Source organism: Mustela nigripes, chromosome 8 (genome assembly GCF_022355385.1).
Source record: "Mustela nigripes isolate SB6536 chromosome 8, MUSNIG.SB6536, whole genome shotgun sequence".
Lineage (NCBI taxonomy): Eukaryota > Metazoa > Chordata > Mammalia > Carnivora > Mustelidae > Mustela > Mustela nigripes.
This window is the reverse complement of record NC_081564.1, coordinates 64,840,629-64,863,859: the sequence shown is the minus strand read 5'-3', so window position 1 is coordinate 64,863,859 and position 23,231 is coordinate 64,840,629. Positions and strand designations below refer to the sequence as shown.

Sequence of the window (23,231 nt, the reverse complement as noted above, 5' to 3'; positions counted from 1 at the left end):
TAATGATGCTGAGCACACTTCCATATACTTATTGGCCACTTGGGTATCTTCTCCGAGGACATGCCTGTTTACGCCTTTTGCCCATTTTCCAACTTTATAGAAATACAATTTTATTGAAATATAATGATCCCCTAATAAAATGCACCTATTTTAAATGTGCTGTTTGATGAGCATTGACATACATACACATCTGTACAACCATATGGCATTTACATTATTCCCAGAGGTCCCTGTGTCCCTCCTCAGTCAATTTCCTCTGCTTCCAGTGCCAGGGCAACCATGTTCTGCTTTCTGTTAAAGTAGATTAGTCTTTCCTAAAGGTTCCTGTGAGTAACATTATGGTGCATAGAGTTTGCATCTGACTTCTTTTCTCGGCATAACCTGCTCAAGATTCACCTCTATCGCATATGAGGGTGGTTCATTCCCTCTTGGTGCTGAGTAGTCTTTCATGGTACAGATATACCCCAACTTGTTTATCTGTTCATCTGTGGTTGGAAATTTAGGTTGTTTCCAGTCTAGAGCTATTATGAATAAAGTTGCCATGAACATTTGTATGCAGGTCTTTGTGTAGACATGTTTTATTTTTATTCCCCTTGGGTAAATACCTAAAAGTGGAATGTCTGGATCTTATGGTAATTGTGTGTTTATCTTTAAACAATTTGCTGCCCATTCAAAAAAGAGTGTGGTACCTCTTTTCCTTATTGATTGTGTGAATTCTTTATCTCTTCTGAGCCTGAGTCCTTTGTTAGGTGTATGCATGCCCAAGTATCTTCTAGTTTGTGACTTGCCTTTTCATTCAGATAATGGGCTTCATTTCAGTAAGTCTTAATTTACCAATTTTTTTTTTTTTATGGCCAGTGTGCTATTTAAGAAGGACCTGTGTGCCCTTGAGGTAGCTTCCTCATTCCTCTCGCACCCCAGACTCTCCTTTTCTCCAAGCCATGCATCTCCAGGCCTCTGTGTCTTCTCTCATGTGATGTGGTCCTGGAATTTCTACCACGCTGCTCATTCTTCTGTGGACATTCAGTTTGGAAATGTCCCTGCGTACGTGCAAAGCCACGTGGGCAACTCTTTAGGTCCTGGAGTTTTCCCAGGGAGGAATCCAAGGCTTGTCTACAGATCAGGCACCCCTGTGGTGCAGACGAGGGAAAAATTCAGGATTTGTTTATCACAGGAGACAAGGAGTTGTGCAAATGTACTTCCTCCTCTCTTTCCTCGTGATGCTGTGATCAGGATCTTCATCTGAACCAGGGACTTCAAAGAAAAGACATCAAAAGCAAACAGTACAAACTTCTAGGAACCCAAGAGAGGGGAAATCTGTGTCCCTGCCAAGAAGGGAGCCCTGACGAAGCTCTGCGTCACTCAGCTCTGGGACAGCTCTTCCTGGGCCTGTGCTCAGGAGGTCAGGGGAGGTGCTCAGGAGGTCAGGGGAGGTGAGGGCTGACAATGCAACTGCATTCATAGAGGACAGAGAGGAATGTGAAAGCAGGTGCAGGCTCTGAAGGCCGTATTTAGGAGGCATCTAGGTGCTGTGCTGGAAAGGCCCTGGGGTGGCTCCAGTGATGACACTGTGTGGTGTGTGACCTGGGCTTGCCCCTGTCTATAGGTTCCTTACCTGTAAAATGAGTGTGCACCATTAAATAGGCGGTTTTCGTCTTACGGGAGAACTTGGTGTGGGTCTGACCCTGGCTCAGAGGCTTGTGGGCTGTACCAGGGGTTTATAGAGACCCCTGGGAACCCCCTGAGGAGCTGATAGGAGCTATGGCTTCTTCAAGCCCATGTAGGATTCTGGGTTTTCTGATAAGCCTGCAACCTGTCCTCTTTTCTCCTCCAGTGTACGAGGTGGTCACAGCCACGGGGGACGTTCGTGGTGCAGGGACAGATGCCAATGTCTTCATCACCCTTTTTGGAGAGAATGGGCTCTCTCCCAAGCTCCATCTCACTAGCAAGTGAGTACCAACTTGGCCTTGGTGGGACCGTCAACTGTTAGTTGGGATTAATGCAGTTCTAGAAGCCAGGGAGAAGACCTGTGTAGCCACAGGCATATTGAGTGGCACAAGGCTTCTGCTAACAACAGACCACAGGTCAACCGGGTCCTTCCCAGTGACCTCCTATCAACCTTCCTGTAGGTTTTCGTGTGAAGTAATACTTACTTTGGATCTCAGAATCCCCAAGAATTCTATTAGCTGTCCCTTGATGTGGGACCAGGAACCCTGGGTCTGGGTCCAGCTTTACCACATAGTTGCCATGTCACTTTGGCCAAACCGCTTCACATCCAGGGCCTTGGCTCCCTCCTCTAGCATCTAGGAGTGATCATCCCCCTTTTTAGGAACCTCACAGGGCAGTTGAGAGGAGGAAACAAAACCATGCATTCAAAGGAGCCAGGAGTTTACAATGCTCTGATCTGTGTCTCTCCTAGGGCCCAGCACCTCACAACACCCGCCTGTGAGCTAGCCCGCGCACACATAGACTCCTCCTATGTGGGGGCTTGTGCACTTGTGCACGTGTGCTTATGTAGACATGCTCTGTGTGTGTGTTCATGTGTATGCGCTGTGTCATTTGTAATTCATTCACAGCAGGGCTGCTGCCTCTTGGTTTTAATCCTCTCCCCCGACCACCCGCGTGTGCACACAGATACCCCCGAGCAGAATGTGGGCTGCTTTAGCAGAGTTCTGCAATCCCCGGGCTGTCTAGGGGCGGCCGCAGTGTCGTAGGCAGCTGGCTCTCAGTCTGTGCTGAACGGAACTGGGGATGGGTCCGTTGGTTCTGAGCCCACTGTACCCCTATCCTTCCTTCCTCCAGAGCAGCCCGATTTAAGGTTGCCTTGCCCACTGACTTTCTGAGTCAGATTTCATTTGTGCCAAGAGTTCTATAGCCAAGAAAAATGTGAAAATCCACTACATTTATTTCAACTCATTCATGGGGAAACTGAGACCTAGAGAGGAGGGGCCAATAGCTCTGAGCCATGGAGCTTCTAGACGGTAAAGCTGGTCTTCAAACCCCAGGAGATGCGGACACTTTCCTCGAGCATGGGCCCTGTGGCCCAGAGGGTGTGTGTGCGCATCCCCTGCAGGCTTCCTGAGCCCCCGGGTTGTGACCTCCTGGGGCGTGGGGGGGCAGTCGGGGAGGCTGTGGAGGGGTGGGGCCCCCAGGCCAGGATATCCCCGAACTCTGTGCTTTGCAGACTGACCCGGCCCTGCATCCCAAGTTTGCCCTGAGCGTGGGCTGTGGCCTAAATATGGCCCCATCGAGGCAGGTGTAACGTCTGATTTTGTCCATTTCTGCAGAACAGGGTACCCGTCTTCTTGTACCGCTTACTCTGTGGAGTGACTGGCTTGCGGAAGTCTCTCTCTCCAGTGATGTGGGCACGGTAAAGAGAAGACATGAAATGTCCATCCTCTTTGCCATGTGACCCCTTCCCCACCCAGCGCACTATTCTAGGGAGAAGCCACTAAGCTCTGGGAAACCAGCCAGGGTGGTTTCTGGAGACCCCAGCCTGCCTCTTTTTAAACGAAAAGAACCCTTTTCTCCTTTCTTGGTGGTTCCTTGCTGTTTTTTCTACTTTCTGCACCTAGTACCCTCACTCCGCCCACCCCCAACTATTTTCCTCTGTCAAAACAGCCTCCCAGGAAGGCCCCCAGAGTCACCTTTCATAAACCAGGAGGAAGGTTGGTCAATGAGTCCCCATTCCCAGGAGCCTGAATTCCAGCCTTCCTTCCCAGTGCAGAAGGGAAGCCTGCATCATGGCAGAGAGAGAGACAGGGCAGGGAGGCCTCCAGGCGTCACACATCGGCCAGCATCTCCACGCCAGCCCCATCGACAGAAATGGGCACCCCCTCCTTGTGACTCAGTGGGTCTCTCCGGACCTGTGTTATGCTCCGGGCTGGGGAGCAAAGGCATGGGTCTGGCCAGGACCCCGGTCGGGCTGGCCTGGACGGCTCTGTAGGAGCCCAGGGGGAATGGGTGATTTCAGAGGTGGGGCTCATTTTGTAGCCTGTGCTCTCTGTCCTGGGAGGCTGGAGAGGAGATGTACAGAGGGGTGCCAGGGGAGGAGGACTGTGAGGGGTGGCCGGCTTGTCCCTCCAGCCCCTCTCCCAGCTGCTTGCCAACAGGCAGAGCTCAGTGTTACCTGTCAGGGCTGCCGGAGCAGGACTTCACAGGGAAAGGCAGGTGATCTGGGCCTCGGGTGGTGAAAAAGACCCAGATGAGAGGGGACAGGGGAAGGGTACTTCAGACCACAGGGAATAGCTTGCAGACACACGGAGGCAGCAAGGGGCTGCGAGGGGAGGGCCGGGCCTTAGAAGGCCCTGCTTGCAAGCTGATTAGTAGGAGCCCAACTTACAACATGCCCGGGGAAAGATTAATTTGGCCGCTGTAAGATCCAGGGAAGTGTCTGCAGAGAGAATGGCAAAGACCCACTCTTCGCCATCTAAGATGCCTTCAGTTCATGACGGAGACCTTGGGCCTGGGAGGGAGCACCGCTTTCCAAGGACTCCCGGGCTGCCGGAGGACCCCAGATGTGAGGGCTGCCGAGGTCACCTTGCTCTATGACATTGAGATGGAGGTGTTCCAGCCCACCCTTTGCCCGCACCCCAGCCCTGGGGTCTGGCTCCCAGTCTCTCGGCTCACTGTGGGCTGCTGTTCCCTCCTCACTACTCGGTGTGACCCCAAAGCCAACTCGTGTGCTAACTGAAACTAAGTTCCCTTTCCTCGCTTTACACACACACACACACACACACACACACACACACAGAGGCTACGAGGTGTTCTTGAGTGTATAGACTTCCCTAATACTTGGGGCACCAGAGTGAGTGCCCGGCACAGCAATGCAAACAGCTTGAAATGGAATGTTAGACAGACCCCATCATCTGAAGATGCAGCCACTGCCTCCCCTGGAATTTCCCACAGCTGCTTTCTCCACGGTGTCTGGCCGCACTCCCGCACCCCATCTTCCTCTCCTGTGTCTCCCGCACCCTCTCTTTTCTCTCTCCCCTCTGTTCCTGCTCCGTCTTCTGCCTTTTCTCCCATGCCCCGGGACTTCACCTGCCTCCCATCTGGCCTAACAGAATGTTTACTTCCCAATACAAATGAATTCTGCTCAATTATTTGGCACCTGATGTTAGCATGCTGACTGTTCTGACCTTCGTGGTCTAGTGTCCGACTCCTCGGTACACACCAGGTCCTCTGATAGGCAGCAAAGAGCGTGGCACATTCACTTTGATCCCCTGCCAGCTGACCTCCACCCAGACCCCACACCAGCTGGATATCAATAGCCACGTGGCTCCCAGAGGAAGGCCCCATGTTCTGGGTGCCCTTCCCCATCACCCAGGACCACCCCCAGCCCTGGGTCACATGTTCAGAATATGGCAAAAGGATGGGATCTCATGCATCTTCGGGAACATGGTTCTCCCGTGGAGAATTCACCATCTGAGTGTCAGAGAATGCCTGGCATTTTAGCCCACTAGCTCGGCCATGTTGGTGGCTAAAATGCCCTGTGCAGCCTTTATAGGCTTTCCTGGGTAGGGGTCCCCACTGAATGGGTGGGCTCGGCCAGGGAGGGGCCTGTGTACTGCATTAGCCTTCATTTGCTGAGCGACCAGGAGCCATGGGGAAGCCACAGCGTCCCGCAAGGAAACGTGAGGACGTCTGCATCTCTAATGTTTCCTTTGTGAGGGGACTCTCTGGCCCTTGGTACTTCTCTCTCACCCCCAGTCAGTTTTCTGAAATCAACCTCTATTGCATTCTGACTTCCCAGAAGCAGGAATTTCAGAATCTGACCTGGCGGGTGGTGGCTGGGGCTTGTTTGGGATTATCATGGCCCCCCTCTGGAAGAAGACGGTCCCGGGAGGTGTGTCTCTTCAGTCCTTCCCTTCCTTCCACCGGGGAGAGGCTCTGGGCCCCAGAAGGCCTTCCTCTCATCGGCCAGGGAGATGCTGGGCCCCATCACATGAGCTCCGTGGACAATTGCTCCACACCTCCTGTGACATGCTGGAACCTTCCGCTGGGGTGCGGAGCCCCTTTGCCCATCCTGATAGACCTTTCTCTCCTGGTCTCCTCCTTCCACCTCGCTTTTGAACATTTGTTTTCTGCGGGACAGTACACTATGGTCGACTATTAACAAACACACTGGGACGTCTGAATTCACAGCCCACCTGGTCAAGGCCATAGGGCATTTCTGAAGGTCAAAGGCAGCTATCAGAGCTTCTCCAGAAGGGGCTGTGGTCAGAGGCTTCCCAGGACTGCAGCTGCTTTCCTTTCAAATCGCCCCCTTCTCCCCCTGCTCATTGGCACTGGCTGCTTCCCCAATTCCAGGCCTCACAGCAGGTGAAGCCTGACCATCCTCAGACTTGTCCCCACAGACTCACGCCAGGAGGCCGTAGGCCGTGGGGAGTGGGGGGCTGAGGAAATGGGACTGCCCCATATTTGTGACGGCAAATCACAACGCACTCCCTTCGGAAATGTACACAGACAAGAATAAACAACCATCGCTTCATAGTAGTCTTACCATCTAGACGCGATGTTTTTTAATAAATCCTTCCACTCCGTGGTTTTTAAATGCAGTTGGCATTCTGTTGTGTTGGTCGTTCTGTTCATACATTCTATTTTTAATCTGCTTTTTCTTTTATGCCTCTATCGTAAGCCTGTATCTGTTGCATTAACTCCTCTTTGATAACAGGCGTTTTTGATGGCTGCACGGCGTTCGACCACAGTTCTTCCCAGGGCCACTCTTTCTTGGGTTGACGTAGAGACTGAGACACTCTTGTTTGGTCAAAAACTGTCTCTTGTTGAAACAGAAAATAACTCCTATTCACTTCTTTCCCATTCACACAATCCCGAGGTACAGAATAATGTTCATGTGTGTTCCACACTGTGGCACACGATGGCTTTGACTGCAATGCAACGTGGGCTGTGTGGTTATTCACTGTTGGAAGTAAGCCTCTGACAAGTATATGCAACGAGCCTGAAAATGGGTCCTTTCCCTCGAGCAGAAATCCAGAAATTTCTAGCATTTTCTCCTTCCCACCCTCTGTGGCCGGACCTCAACTTGTCCCCTGACAAGGCTGCCCCCGTGTACGCTTGTCACCTGACTTCATGGTCTCTGCCTGCTTTGGGAGGACCGGAGGCCTCCTGCTTCACCGTGTGCCCACCTTCAGGAGACTTCTCAGGACGGACTGTTTGCCAAAGTGGGTCTGTTGGCAGGCCCACAGCATCCCAGTCCATAGAACCTTACAAGCCTTCTGTGGCTGAGAGAGTCTGAGCCTTGTTGCCTTGGACAGAAGGCTCTTCACCTCCCTCTTTGTCTGGCCAATAAATAGGCATGTGTGTTCTACACTTTTCTTTTCGCGGGGGCTGTGTGCTGGTGCTGGGAGCCCCGGCTGGGAGCCCGGTGGGAGGTCCACAAGCTCTCCGGACCTGTGAGGCCTGCACGTGGGGGCAGGAAGAGCCGTGAGCAGGTTCCACGGGCGGGGTCCCGGCCCACACAGAGGATGCAGCAGTGTCGGCACGAGATCCCGGCTTCTGCTCCCAGAGGACTGCGTGGGGAGGCCGCTCCGGGCCTCCTGCATGTAAGCTGGATAGAATCCAGGATGCAGCTGAGTTTGGATCCACCTGGGCAGCTCTGAGGAACCTCTCAGGTGTACTTGCCTCTGTTCACACCTTCTGTGTGATGCTCGATATGCATTCCCTCACCACCTGACTCCCCTGGTTGCTGGTTTGGGTTGAGTGTTTCCTTTCTTGTTGGAATGGCAGGACCGTGGGCCACCACCCAAGGTCTGCATCTGCTTGGGGCTGCCATTGCAACTCCCCCGAGCAAAAGCAAGGCAAGTGAGGAGAGGCCTGGGCGCCTGCAGACCGAGAGCACCATGCTATTTACTGTGCCTGCCTTCCTCCTCCACTGTCCCAACCCAGAGCAACCAGAGCCCACTGGGTCATGACTCTGGAGATCCGGGTTCTGGTCCCAGCTCTGCTACCAACGGATACTTTCCCTGTTTGTAAAATGGGGCTGATACCGCCCGCCATACTTGTCTTAGCGACACACGGCAGGCATCCCAGGAGAACTTGACTGTGAAAACAAGGAGCGGATACCTACCGACCTTGCCCCCTGTCAGGAAGGAATCTCAGAATGGGAGCGGTTGCTCGTAGCTCTTCCCGGGACTGGGACGGTGGAGGAAGAAGAGGTATGCCAGCCCTTGGCTCTCCTCCCGGGCTTGTGAGCCTAGTGCAGATCTGTGCTAACTGTGCACGTTCATTGTAGGAGTGAATCTGCCTTCAAGAAAGCCAACGTTGACGTGTTCCGGGTGAGGACCAACAATGTGGGCCTCATTTACAAAATCAGGTAGGAATCTGAACCCTGACCAGGGAGGGACTGAGAGGAAGTCCAGTAGATTAGGAACTAACATCACTACTGACCTTTTCTGAGTATTAATTACCCTCTAGTGTCATTTCTGGGGTGACCAAAGGCCCAGATCTTTCCCTCCCACCCTAAACTTTCCCATTAGAGATTCACTTCTTTGGATGAAGACAGTTCGAGACAATGTCTCACAAACTTGGGAAATCGGCTCTGAAAGGCACCAGCGCGGTGGCCAGGAGCGGACTCTCTGAGTCCAGATCGCTGTGGTTCAAATGTCTGCCCCGTCATTTGCTAGCTGTGGGACTTCAGGAAGTTCCTCTCCAAGTCCCACTTCCCTCACTTGTAATAACGAGTTAGTGAGGACGACTCAACAGGTTAGTGCTTAGATAGTAGCGCTCAGCAAGGGTTAGAGATGCCAAGTCACTTTGCAGGACACCTCGTGACAGAGAGCTTGTCCCTCTGGGGGTGTTGGTGTGAGCATGTGGGGAGGAAGAACTCTATCAGCCTAGCTGTTAAGGCAGAGCCCCTCCCCCCACTACCCAGGCCCATTCAAGTTCATTCTCATTTGTCAGGAGGTCAAGGTCATGTGGTCTGACTGCCCCCAGGCTAGGGTCAAATGCTTCCTCTGTTGAGTCCTGTTTTATCTACCTCCCACTAGAAAGTGTAGGACCATAAACTTTCCTGAGGAAGTAAGGGACATAGGAGCGCCCTGGCACTGGCTTTGTGTGGGGGGGGGGGGCAGGGGGCGGGTGACGAACAGGGAAGAGGAGGGTAAGGGAGAGAGTGTTGGTGTGGGGAAAGGCAACCAGTACTCTGGGGTCCTACTGCCAGGCAGAGGTCTACACCCCCAGGTATGTCACGTGTGACATAGGTCCATCAGGGCTGTGCTGTCTTAAGCTGTGTTTGTTCCCACAAACAGCGAAGGTAAGGCCTCGCTACGACTGGTAGGGAGGAGATGCTTGGCGCAAAGATGCTTGGCCATCCAGAGGTGAAGGTCTAGGGGAGAAAACTTTCTCCTCAGAGGAAAAAAGTTGGGGCTGCCAAAGCACAAGTGGGGCTGCAAGAAGTGACGGGAAGGGGCGCCTTCGTGGCTCAGTGGGTTAAAGCCTCTGCCTTCGGCTCGGGTCATGATCCAGGGGTCCTGGGATCGAGCCCTGCATCAGGCTCTCTGCTCAGTGGGGAGCCTGCTTCCTCCTCTCTCTCTGCCTGCCTCTCTGCCTCCTTGTGATTTCTGTCTGTCAAACAAACAAATAAATCTAAAAAAAAAAAGAAAAAAAAAAGTGAGGGGAACTTGGGAGACCAGACTTTGAAGAATGAGGATCTATGTTGCCCAATACAGCAGCCCCTGGACACGTGTGGCTTCTGGGCACTTGAAATGCAGCTGATCCAAACTGAGATGCACTGGACGTATAGAAACACACCAGATTTTTGAAAACTTAGTAAAAGAAAAGAACATCAACTATCTTATTAGCAAATTTTCGCATGGTCACGTGTTGAAATAATAAGTGGATGAAATAGAATATGTTATTTAGATGAACTTCACCGGTCCCTCTGCTTCTTTTTTAGTGTGGCTACTAGAAAATCTAAGCTTATGTATGTGGCCCACACGTGCAGCTCAGGTGATATTTCCACGGGTCAACATCAGTCTAGATGGCCGGGGGGGGGTCATCTGGGTGGCGAGACTAAGGCGAGGATCTTGGGGGGGCAGTCTGGGGTCTGGAGATTAGGGAGGGAAGGGAAGCTCAAGATGGTCCTGGGCAATCCTGGATTTTCTGTGGAAGGTGCTATGATCCTGCTGGTGATTCGACCTTGCACAGTATTCCCATTTTGGAGATGAGGAAACTGAGGCTTGAGGGGTAACGCAACCACAAGAACTGATGGCACCCCTCTTTGGAGTGAACATCTGGGTATTCTAGTGTGGAATGGGTGTCGTCTCTGTTCGGCCAATGACGTGTGGGTGTCTGCTTCCGCCCCAGGATTGAGCACGACAACACAGGCCTGAACGCCAGCTGGTACCTGGATCGTGTGATAGTGACCGACATGAAGCGGCCTCACCTCCGCTACTACTTTAACTGCAACACCTGGCTGAGCAAGGTGGAAGGAGACCGCCAGTGGTGCCGTGACCTGCTGGCCAGCTTCGACCCCATGGACATGCCCCGAGGTCAGTGCCAAGGCTGGCCTGCCTGCCATTCTTCCCTGCCAGGGCTGGCCTGTGCCTCTCTCTTGCTTTGGGCAGTTCCCTGTCCTCTTGCCACTCCTCTAGAGTCTTCCTATTGGCCAGGGTCTGGCTGAGGCCCCATCTTCTTCACGTGGCTTTCCCAAGAGCAACCTTATGTGCTCTGGGGGCTCTGGGGAAGGGGAAAAACGAAAGGACCTGGAGGCCTCTTGGAGGGGTGGGCTCAGTTCTGAGCATATCCTGTGTTTTAATAACTCTGATTGATGGGTATCCACCGAGAGTCCTCTCTGAGGTCAAAGGCAGTTTTCCCTGTTTTCCTATTTCTTTGCCATTCTTCTGATGCCCAAAAGAAGGGGAACTCTGGCCAGGGCATGGTGGCTGGGAATCAGAACCCCCCGTCCAGAGCTCCATCAAGATGTCCCATCTCTAATTGATTTTACGAGGAAGGGAACAACTAATTCCAAGTGCATCTCTGGCCAGAGGCCTTAAATTCAGTCGTTTCAGCTCAGCAGGAGGCAGGGGGACAAATCATGTAAAAACACACACCCTATCCCATGACCTATTTTATCACACTTATGTCCCCTAAAGCTCTGACCTCACCTTGCCTCATATTGGACACATCTGCCTTTCCAGAAAGGGAGAAATCACACGTGGGTACCACCATCATAACACCTTGCTTGCAGAGTCATGGACCATCGCAAAGAAAGGCATTCGATAGCCAGGAGAAGTGACTTTGCCAGGTCACTCAGCAAAGGCAGACACCCTCCTTAGACTCTGTCTTCCAGCATGTGCTCTGTGGTCTCCAAATTCCATCCTCTCTTGCAACCCAGCTGGGCAGAATAAAACATATCCCATGTCTCACTGCCTGCCTCTGATTTCCTACCTTCCAGCTGACCTTGAACTTGCCTCATTCCTCTGTGGCCGCCATCATCATAATTTGCAACGTCATTGTTTCTTTCTTTCTTTCTTTTAAGATTTTATTTATTCATTTGACAAGTAGGCAGAGAGGCAGACAGAGAAAGAGGAGGACGCAGGCTCCCTGCTTAGCAGAGAGCCCGATGCGGGGCTCGATCCCAGGACCCTAGGATCATGACCTAAGCCGAAGGCAGAGGCTTTAACCCACTGAGCCACACAGGCACCCCCACCGCTTCTTCTCTTAAAAAGATATGTTACTGATCTTTCTCTTCATAGCAAAAGCCAATTTGATCATTGTAGAGAATTTATAAAACAGAGACACATGCAGACATAAGAACGGAATACCTGTAATTCTATCACCTGGATAAACATCCCTGGTGACATTTTTGTGCACTCATATCTAGTCTTTTCTGTGTGTGTATAGTTTGAAAGAATGGGCTAGTCCAACATCTTGTTTTAGAGCACGTTTGTTTCTGTGTCTTTAAATACTGCTTGACACTCCTGCTAGCTATGGCTGTGGAGTGCTCTGGGGTAGGCAGCTACCACCTTTGACTCACTGAACCCCTTATTGTCTGATTTACATTGTGTCCTCCTCTGCAATTTTACTGTTACTATAAACAACACACCTAAATCTTTGCACAGACTAAGGGGTCTTTCCTTCGGATAAATTCCTAAATAGAATTTTTAGGTCAAATATAATGCACACGGTTAAGACTTTTAATGAGCATTTCTGTCCTAGAACTGTCCTAGAAACGGTGCATCAGTGCACAATCCCACCAGCTGTGCAAGAGCACCCACTTTCCTCACCCTCAATACTTAGTACTGTTTAATTTTCTAACTGGATGGGAACAGGGGCTTTGTGATGTGATCTCTTTGGTTATTGGTGAGGCTGGACATTTTTTATACATTTCTTGGTTATTTATAGTGTGTGTGTGTGAGAGAGAGAGAAAGAAGGGAGAGAGAGAGAGAATTGTCCACCCAAGCCCCATGCATGTCTTCTCACTTGGGGTGAATATCATAGATTTTTCCCAAAGAGGATTTTTCTTTGATTCTTGATCCAGTCTCTTTACTAGGATCAATCCTTAGCAAGTTGTCAAGCTGGCTATCTTCCTCTCTGCTCTTGTAGCACCCCCCCACCTTCTCTGGACATTTTCCCACCATTTAGTTCCTCATTCCACCTTTTGCTTTGGCCACACGAAAATCCAGGATTCCTCTGTTGGAAGAGCTTCTGAAAAGTCACCATTAAGAATGAATTAGCATGCACGGAGCACTGGGTGTGGTGCAAAAACAATGAATATTGTTACGCTGAAAAGAAATAAATAATTTTTAAAAAGAAAAAAAAAAGAGTAAATTAGCATCACTCCAAGGTTCTCCAGCTTTCCACGAGAATCACCCAGGGTAGTGTTCTTGCCTTGAGGGAAAGACAAGACCCGATGACGTTGTCCCTCATTCAGACCACCTGGGCCCCCCGCCCTTTTCTGAGTAGGAGGACACTGGACTTTTAGTATTTCCAAAGGGGATCTTCAAATATTCAGTGGACTGCGCTGGTAAACAAAAGTTTAACTCTCTTTGCTTTTCACCTGGGATTATACCAACTTGATGTTTGGTTGCTGCAGAAGGTCTCTGATGATCCAAATGGGGAAGATAATTATTTCTTCGTCCATGCAGTTTGATATATGAGAATACTTTAAGATGTGGGATATGAGCAATAATAGAAGGGGACATTTTAAGTGTATATTTCACCTCTTCATGACCCTCCAAGAGATGGTGGATCATCAATTGGGTATCCTGGCTCCCCTCTCCCCACTCCCAGGACCGTCTTCTGATGTTCTGACTGATAATTAGCTGGAAGCTTCTTTCATTCCTGCTCTTTAGAGAGGATAGGTGTTCTATGCTGACCGACTGACCCTTTGACTGTGCTGATCAGCAGGTAGTGGCCGAGGTGGAGGGGCTGGACCTTGATCAGGTTTCTAGATGGTTCCTCCATAGGGGATCTCGTATAACATGCTTAAAGACATAGACATGAGGGAAGCTAGCCCTGCCTGTGGGTGCTGGTGAGCTGTGGAGCTTTTGGCCTGCTGTCTTAGACAAGTGTGTCACCCGCCCTGCACGGTGTAGTGCCTGACTTTTGCTGTGGAGATAACTTTTACCTCTCTGGGGTTCTCTTTAAATGTGAGAAAGTGCCCCCAAATATTCCCAAGATGTTGGGGCGGATGCCTGGTCAGGGTCACCCTCTTCTTTCATAGAGCCCACTCTGACAAAGGTGGGCATGAGAAAAAAACAGGGACAGGAGGTTGCAAAAGAAGGGGGTGGATGACGGCCAGAGTTGTGTGGATGGAAGATCCCAGATTCAAGTTCAGTTTCTCAGTGGTTCCCAGTTGGTTGGTCAAAATCTCTACATCTGACACTTTAAGGAAACCAGGTGTCAGGGCCAACCCAAACATTTCACCTTTTGGTTTCCTGTGTGTCTGATTGCCAGGTCTTGGGCATCTGTTGCTGGACATGGGGAGACAGGTTTTTGTGTCCCTTCCACCACTGGAGCCACTCACATCCCATCTTCAAGATTTTTGCTTTATACAAGTACAACAACTTCCTTTATTACTTACTTCTTCTTCTTCTTAAGCTCACTTTTGACAACTTATCGTTGTCTTATAAGTGTATTTTAAAAAGAAAGTGCATATTGCTATCATAAAAAAGAACACTTGTTATCATTTGCTGTAAATATCAGGTATATATCAGCACGTATCAAAACAAATGCACAACAGTAGATAACTCTCCTGGATCCCCATTAGCATCCCATGTGCTGCCAGTAGCGTGCGAAATGTATGCTGGGGAGCACTACCAGCCCTGTTCTGTGAGGAAGGGAAAGTAGAAATGGGAGGAGGGGAGGAAGGAAGGAGGGCTTGTAAGATGCATGGGCTCTCCTCTCCCTGAGTCCTGGCTTCATTCCGTCCCTACCGTACTTCTGGGGGAGGCAACGTGAAGGAGGGTGGGCAGGTGCTGGTTACGCAGATGAATTAACTGACGCTCAGAGAGGGGGTGATTCATCTAATATCAAACAGCCGACCACAGATGCAGCTGGCACTAGGATGCAGGGCTCCTAATTCTCAGAATAGGCTTCCTGCCTGTTCCCTGGGCAGGGCAATCAGACTGGTCCCTAAGAGATCAGGGCCTGAGGGCTCACAGCTAGGGCGCCTGGAGGGCAGGGGGACCAGTCTCCTATAGTCACAGGGATCCCTTTCACCACGTGTGTCCGCACCGGTTGCTTCTCCGACCTTGGCTTGAATCCAGCCTTCTTGAGCGGTGGACAGCTCCCAATCACCGAGCTCAGCCATTCCAGTGCTAAATGGCACTGGTTGTCAGAAAGATCTGCCGGAAATTAAACCCCAGACAGCCTTGTCTGTTGCAGTCCACTGCCGACAAACGCCCTGTACGTCTTCCTGTCTGCCCTTCAGCTGCGTGAAGACAGGCTGCTCTTGGCCTCTCCTCTTGGGGCACATGTCCGCCTGCCTCCCTGAGCAGTTCTGGTTTGCCAGTGCTCCCCGAGAATGGACCTCCTAGACGAGAACATAGTGTTCCAGATGGGGCCTCCCCAGAACAGAGTGCAGACGCCTCCCTGACTCCATCAACCTACTTCCTTTTTAAAACTATTACTATTGGGGCACCTGGGTGGCTCAGTGGGTTAAAGCCTCTGCCTTCGGCTCAAGTCATGATCCCAGGGTCCTGGGATCGAGCCCTGCATCGGGTTCTCTGCTCAGCAGGGAGCCTGCTTCCCTTCCTCTCTCTGTCTCTGCCTGCCTTTCTGCCTATTTGTGATCTCTGTCAAATAAATAAAAATAAAATCTTTAAAAAAAACTTACTATTGCAGTAAAACATACATGAAATTCATTATCTTAACCATTTTAAAATGTCTAATTCAGTGGCATTAAGTAAATTCACATTGTTGTGCGACCATCACCACCATCCATCTCCAGAACTTCTTCATCTTCCCCAACTGAAACTGTCCCCATAAAATATTGGCTCCCTGTTCCCATTTCCTCTGCTCTACCTTCCATCTCTATAAATTTGACTACTTGATCTTATATACGTTGAATCGTAGACTATTTGTTCTTTCGTGGCTGGTTTATTTTTCTTTAGTATAATGTCTTTAAGGTCTACCTTGTCACAACGTGTATGGGAACTTCATTTCTTTGTAGGGCTGAATAATAGTCCACTACATGCATAGACCCTGTTTTGTTTATCCATTCAGCTGTTGATGGACATTGGGGTTGTTTCTTTCTTCTGGCTATGGTAAATCATGCTATGAACGTTGGTATACAAATAGCTATTCAAATTCCTGCTTTCATTTCTTCTGGGTACAGACCCAGCAGTGGAATTACTGGCTCAGGCAGTAATTCTATGTTTAACTTTGTGAGGAATGGCCATACTGTTTTCTACAGCAGCTGCATCACTTCACATTCCCACTAACAATGCATGAGGGTCCCAGTTTCTGTATATACTCACCAGTGTTTTATTTTCTGGGTTTTTAAAAATAATAACCGTGACTAGTGATGTCGACCATCTCTTCTAGCACTTATGGGTCACTTGTACATTTTCTTTGGAGAAACATCCCTTCAAGTCCTTTGCCCATTTTAAAATTGGGTTGTTTGCTTTCATTGCTGAGTTGTAGGGGTCCATCCAGAATGTATTTGTCGATATTAACCTCTGAGCTGGTACGATTGATTCACAAAGATTTTCTCCCATTCCGTGGGTTGCCTTTCATTCTGTTGAAAAGAGTTGTGTTGACGCATGAAAGCTTTTAATTTTTATGAAGTCCAATTTGTTATTTTTGCTTTTGTTGCCTGTGTTTTGACGTCACATCCAAGAAATTATCGCCAAACCCAATGTCAATGAAGATCTTGACCCATGTTTTCTTCTAAGAGTTTTATACTTTTACTGCTTACTTTTAGGCCATTGATCCATTATTAGTTAGTTTTTGTATACAGTAGGAAATAAGGGTCCAATTTTGGTGTTTTTGCATGTGGAGATCCAGTTTTCCTAGCATCATTTGTTGTAAAGACTGTCCCCTCCCCATTGAATGGTTTTGGCACCCTTGTCAATTATCATCTGACCATATACACAAGGGCTTATTTCTGGGTTCTCTATTCTGTTCATTGACCCAAATGTCTGCTCTTAAGTCACTGAACTGTTTTAATTATTATAGCTTTGTAGGAAGTTTGGAAACCATGATGTGTAAGACTTCCAACCTTAGTGTTTTCTTTTAAGATTGTTTGGATATTCAGGCTCCCTTCATGTCCTTCATGTCCCTTCTTATAACCAATCCTGCCTTTCCATTAACCCAATATAACATGGTGACAATACACCACATTGACTTTTCAGTCAAAGGACTCTTACTCCCCTGGAAGAAAAGACAAGAATGCTGTCTCCACCCCAAGTCCTCAATTCTTGTCCAGGACTTCAAGGCTTCTGGAGAAACAACCTGGATTCTCCTGACTCATTCCCACGTGAGTCAGCAGGAGTGGGTGTCCTATTCTTGGCTGGCTCCCCTCCACATCTGAGCTGAATGGTCCAGGAGACTTCACACCTCCTGATTAATAATCTCAGACATACATATGTCCCATTAGGGAATTAGAAGTCATCTCTATGCTTAGAGTGGGTGTTAGGGGTCCTGGCATTCTTCTGGGGCCTGCAGAAGGCTGGCAGCCACTCGTTCAGCATGTCTGGATTGACTATCCCTGGGAATACAGTCTTGGCTATTGAATAGCTCCAGAACTATAGTGAATTTTCCATCCCTCCATCTGCCTCTTGGCATCTCCCCATTGCCATGGATGTCTGACACTCTTCCTAGAGGATTTCTGTCTAGAAAGGCTTCCCTCTCTTGACAGACCAGAACCCAGAGAGGCACAGTACCTGCCTTGACATCTGTACACTGAGGGCTGCTGGCCAGAATCTTAAAACAGTCTCCCAGGCCTTGAACTGAGGCATTGCTATTAGCAGTTGTCATGGGTCATGCCCCTTAACTCCCCAAGCTGCTCTTAAATGCTGGGTCTGGGGTAAGGATATGGTCCTGGCACTCCAGTTGCTTGCAATTCAGTATGAGCTACAGTATGAGCTACAGAATGCTACAGTATGAGCTACCCTCAAGGAGAGGGGAGGGCATCACATGGTTCAGAGCTCCATGTCTTGAGACATAAGGGTCCTAGGTTCAAATCCTCCAAATACTACCTTCTAGCCAGGTGACCTTTGGACAAAATATTTCTATAGTCTTGGGTCTTCATATGCATACACTGTACAAATCCACAGTGCCCCTAGGAGTTGAGATTTATTATTGTCCCCATTTTATACCTATATCAAGGTCAAGGTAAGGGTGCATAGACCACCTCCCACCTTGCCCTCTTATTCTTAGTCCTGGACCAGCAGTTCCCATTTCTCAACTTGTTTGCTCAGATTGTGTTGGCTCCAGTGTCTGGCAGACTGTGGATCTGAAAGCTGTTCTCTCCAGCACTCATAAACCATGAGGAAGTTTCAAGGGACCCATAGGAAATGGGTCTGAGGATGAGACATTCTCTCCCTGCCTGCTCTCTGATGGTGTCCTGGAAGCCAGACTGCTGACAGAGGTTTCTGGGGTTCATGCCCTGTCCTCTCAAGCCCCACAGGACCTAGGAGCCCTAGAGTCCTACTTGACTGCTGCCTGGAAGGGTTAACCTTGCTCCTAGACTTCTGCGTTGAGCCAGTTAGAGAGGAGACTGCAACAAAGCATATTTCAGGGTGAGAAGAAACATCAGAGCCAGTTCCTTCCCCCCAACCCGTGTGCTCTCCCTCATCCTGTGCTTCACTTTCCAGCAAGGGGGCGGTGGGGGGGTAAAGCCCCCGGCTCTCCGGAAAGCACTGCCTGCTCCCTCGCCTTGGGTTCTCCCCCTTCAGACTCTGGAGAAATCGAAGTCTGTGCCACCCACAGAAGTGTTTTTTCAGGGGTTCCCCCAGCCCAGCTGCCCGCCAGGGATGTGTAGAGAATCTCACGGGCAGGGAGGAGGAACTTTTCAGCCTGCTCTCTGAGATTTAGACATGATCTGGCTAATTTATGGCCAGAAGAAGCCACTGTGGCTGTAGGGGTGGGTTGTAAGGTGTTTTAAGATGGATACACATCTCCAAGACTGCTGTTGTCCTCTTTGGGTGCTAACTGCTGGATATGAGTGTCTCTGGGTTCTCCAGCCAAGCTCAGTTTTCTCTGGGTTCTCCCCACCCGGTGATTTCATTCATATCTGCTAGCCTGGCCACTGGGACTCAGGGGCTTGAATGAGATTAGTAAGAAACAGGTTCATGTGTGTGTATGTGTGTGTGTGGTGGTTGGTGGGGGGTCACATGTAGACCGTGTATGCAGACCAGCAGCAGAGGTAGGTGGAAAGAGATCTACCAGGGAATGGGGGCAGATAACTGGCTTCTAGTCTTGCCTTTCCATAACTAGGTGCCTTAGGTAGGTTACTGGTTCCCTCTAGACTGCTTCCTCATCTTACTAGAAGCTTGGACTAGATGTGCTCTGAGGTCCTTTGTAGCGCTGGCTTTCTTCTGGTGTTCTGCTAGCTCAATGGCTCCTTGTCTCCCCTCCCTGGCTCCCTCAATTCAGTCCCCAAACCTTGATGTTGTTACTTCCGGTGTGACATTCTTGGGACCCAGCACTCAGGTGCTATTGTGAGTACGGTGCAGAGTTTCACGGGCTGAGAGCACAGGGCTGCCCATCCCTCCCGCCACAGGGCGGCTCAGGACACATCTCTGAGGCCGGAGTGGGCCAGACCTGATTAGGACAGACCCTGCCTGGCTTTCTCACTGCTAATATGATGTCACTTCCTGCTTTCCGGCCAAGTAATTGTCCTCATCCCAGCACCCGCCCACAAACCCTCCCACCTTAAAAAGCACTGAGAAGATCACGTGGCTTAAATTAGTACTGAGCCCACACCACATCACTCGGGGAAAGTTCTGCCAACTTGGCAATGCGACAGGCCTCCGAAGCCAAGAGCCGAGTTCCAGCTGGCCTGGGGGCTGTTCGCACCCCAGGGCTGTCAGAAAGCAGGCACAACAGCTCATCGATGTTTCAGACCCAGGCCTTGCAGGCAGCAGAGGAGGCCCTTGTCTTCAGAATGGCTGGGTCGTTCCAGCCAGAATGGCTGGCTTCAGAAAGTGGATCCTGCCCCTCCCCTTCTCCCAGCTGAGCCCGTACCCTAGGCTTCCTCTGGGACAACCCTTTCCTTAAGGAGGTTTTATCTTCTTTAGTGTGTTAATAGTAAATGTGGCTGGAGCCAGTATTGTGCTATGCCCCAGAGAGACGAAAGGGCTGCTTGCAGAAGTAGCATCGGCTTGAGCAGGTGGGCCAGGAGCATGGGGGTGGCCGGGAGGTTGGGAGGCGTGGATGACCTTTTGTCCTGACTCCTAGTCTGGCTTCCTCCCTCCCCGCTCCCTCCTTTCTTCCTTTTCTTTTCTTCCTCTTTTTCTTCTCTTTCCTCCTCTTCCTCTTCTTTCCCCTTCCCTTCTTCCTTCTTTTCTTCTTCCTCTTCCTCCTCCCCTTCCTCCTCTCCTCCTCTTCCTCCTCCTCCCTCTTCTTCCTGTCCTTTTCCTCCTTCTTCTTGATGGAGCAAATGGGACAGGTAATGCTGGGCTGAAAGCTGCCCAGAGGCCAGGGAACAGGTAGAAATGGGATTGTGTTTGTCCGGCATAATCACTATTTCCACTCCCAGTGATTTCATCAGGCAAGTGGGTTATCATTTCATTACAGCCCACACGGTGCGGCACAGTGATTATCACACAGCTCCAGATGTGCACCCGGTCTTGGCAAGACTGTGCTGGGCATGGTGCCCACAGTGCATCAGAAGAAGGGATTGGACAAGAGAGGGATCGTGATTAACATTTTTGGGGCATGGGCAAATTTCACTGACCTGAGGTGGGTAGTGATGGGCTTGCTAGAGACCGGCCCGGTGCAGAAGCAAACGCAGCACGCAAGCAGCCCGGCTGATGGATGCAGAAAGCGCCCATCATGGCGGCTCTGCCAAATAACCCAGCAGCCTCGACTTACTCCCACATTCTATCAACGATACCGATGAGCAATCAAATAATTGATTTAAAAATATAGCTCTCTGGGCGTGCCTGGGTGGCTCAGTGGGTTAAGCCGCTGCCTTGGCTCAGGTTGTGATCTCAGGGTGGTAGGATTGAGCCCCGCATTGGGCTCTCTGCTTAGCAGGGAGCCTGCTTCCCTCTCTCTCTCTGCCTGTCTCTCTGCCTACTTGTGATCTCTCTCTCTGTCAAATAAATAAATAAAATCTTTAAAAAAAAAAATAGCTCTCTGGATCAGAAAGCACAAGGAACTATAAACCCTGGGTTCTAGCTCTGGCTTTGCCACCAGTAGTGATGAGACCCGGGGCAGAGCTCCATTCTGCTCCCATCTTCAGCTTCTTCCTCTGTAGTGGCTTCTGAGGGTCTTTTTAGGATTAACAGAGTGCATGCCTGAAGAGAGCAGGAGGGATCCAGGGCTAGCCCTCCTCCACGGGACAGAGGAAACTGGCTTTTGGTGTCCTCTCTTCTGCTGTGGATACTTCTTTCTCATCGCCCCCCCCCCCCCCAATACTTAGCCTTCTTCTGCACAGTTCTCATCTCCCTGCTGTGAGCAAGGTCCCTGGACCCCTCATTCTCTGCCGTCCAGACCTGGCTCTGCCACTGCACTAGTTGGGTAGGGCAGGAGCAGATGTCTTAAGCTCTGTGCCTCTATCTCTTCATCTGTAAAATGGGGATAATGTGAATCCCCACTTCATAAAGTGGTTGAGCTGATTCATTGGGGGGAAGTGAACATAAAGACTTAATGCAATGCTGGCCGTAGAGTAACAGCTTCAGTAAATGACACCAGCATTGCGGTGATTGTACCTGTTACCCTCCTGATGTTTTCCCTTCTTCTTCCCCCACATCCAGGCTTATTATGACTCTGAGATGCTCAGATTCAAGATTATGGCCTCTCAGAGGCCCTCAAGTGCCAGGATCCCCTCTAGGATCCACCAGGCTCATCTAGACAACTGGAAATAGACTCATGACCTTGATTTCAGTGGAAGCCTGCAGGGAGAACCTCTCTTCCTCACACTTTTCCTTCTCCCTGATGTTTCCCCTTACCCCAGCTCACACATGATCCAGACCCCTCTGAGCTCTGGTGTGGATGCTGCCTGGGAGTCATTGTTCCTGCAAATCCTCTGGAGCTGGGCCTGGGCCCACAGACTCAGAGCTGTGAGGGTTTTGGGGTGGGGTGAGGAGCTGGGCCAGTCCTACAGCGCTCTCCTTCTCTGAACTTCACAGCAGCTCCCCGCCCACCCCATCTGCTCCCACCTAACATTGCAGAAAATCATCTCCGGAAAGAGTGGGAGGAAGAGAACTGTTTCCAGTGAGGAATATCAGAGAATTTCAGGACCGGAAGGGACCTTATCAACTCAACTCTTCCTCCATTTTTTAGAAGAGAAAACAGAAGCCTCAGGAAGTTAAGCCACTGGTTCTTGGTCACCCAGTTTGGGCAGAGCTAGTGGCCTGGGCTCCAGATGTCACCTTGTGCTCTTCCAATATCATTCAGGGTTTCAATGGGAACTTGTTGGGAATATTGTATGGTAGATCCTTTGCTCAGGGTAAATATGTACAGGTCTTTCTCTCTAGGAATTTAGAGACTAAAAAGAGACAGTCAAGCCAGTAAATAATCAGTGCAAAAAGATAGAATGTTCTAAATAAGGAATTACCTAGACCAGTGGAAGCATAGATGAAGGAGGAATCAGGAGGGCTTCATAGAGGAGGCGATGCCCAATTGAGACTTCATAGTTGAGAAGGAGTTTGTTGGGCTTCCAAACAGAATGAAGTTTTCAAATAGGTGTTTATAATAACCTTTTTTTTTCCTTTTTGTAGAGAGCACTTTCTCAGATCTGCATTTTGTATGCATTAAAATTGGAACTTCTAATACAAACATTGCCTTGGCAATGATCCAGCTGTGGGTGACCATTCCAGCCACTATTGGTTTCCTGATGGACCCTTGCCCTGAGCTCCAAGTGTTGGCCAGAGTGGAGCAGGGTATTAGAGAAAGGGTTCCCACCTACCTGGGCTGGATATCTATCTGGCGGGCCCCTGCCTCTGTCTTTTCTCTGCCTTAGTCCAGTTCTCAACCCTCCCTCTAGCCTCCCTGACCAGCAAGCTCAAAGGTTTCTGGTACCAAAGCCAGCTCAAGGGTAGAAGGGTGTCTATCAAGTGTGTAGATTTTCCTTAGGTGGGTCTTTCCGACTTGTGGTTCTCAACAGCTCCTTATTCAAGTGTTGGCTTTAGGTGACCTCAATTTTCAGTTTTCAATTACAAGGGAAGAAGCATGGCTATTGTAAAAATTGTCATATGTATAAATAAGCAAGAAAAAGATTCAAATCTTCCATAACCCCATTATCCCAAAATGATAATAGCTAATATTATCAGACACTCACTCAATGTCACACATTGTTCTAATCACTCTCTATCTAATCTTCACAACATTGCCATGATGGATTTATTATTATTATTATTATTATTATTGTATTATTACTATTATTCCCATTTTCCTGGGGAAGCAAACTAAGTCACAGAGAAGTGATTTGCATAGAAGTGATGGACCCAAGAATAAACCCAGAGGCTTGAACTTAATTGCTGTGTAGGAGAGCCCTGGAGAGACTGCTATTAACATTTTGGCAAATTTCCTTCCTTTTCTTTTTTATGTATGAATGCATTAAACACTACCTACTGATCAATGGTACTATATTA

General features: G+C 49.7%; 1 protein-coding gene across 2 annotated transcripts in view; it reads left to right on the top strand.

Moving 5' to 3' along the window:
* The window catches only part of LOXHD1 (lipoxygenase homology PLAT domains 1), a 149,399-nt gene that overhangs the window by 4,130 nt on the left and 122,038 nt on the right, over positions 1 to 23,231 (top strand). For both annotated transcript variants that reach the window (XM_059410058.1, XM_059410056.1), the window contains exons 2-4: positions 1,835 to 1,949; positions 8,255 to 8,335; positions 10,327 to 10,511. In XM_059410058.1, the coding sequence (XP_059266041.1) occupies positions 1,835 to 1,949; positions 8,255 to 8,335; positions 10,327 to 10,511 (381 nt within the window). The remainder of the gene's footprint in view (positions 1 to 1,834; positions 1,950 to 8,254; positions 8,336 to 10,326; positions 10,512 to 23,231) is intronic.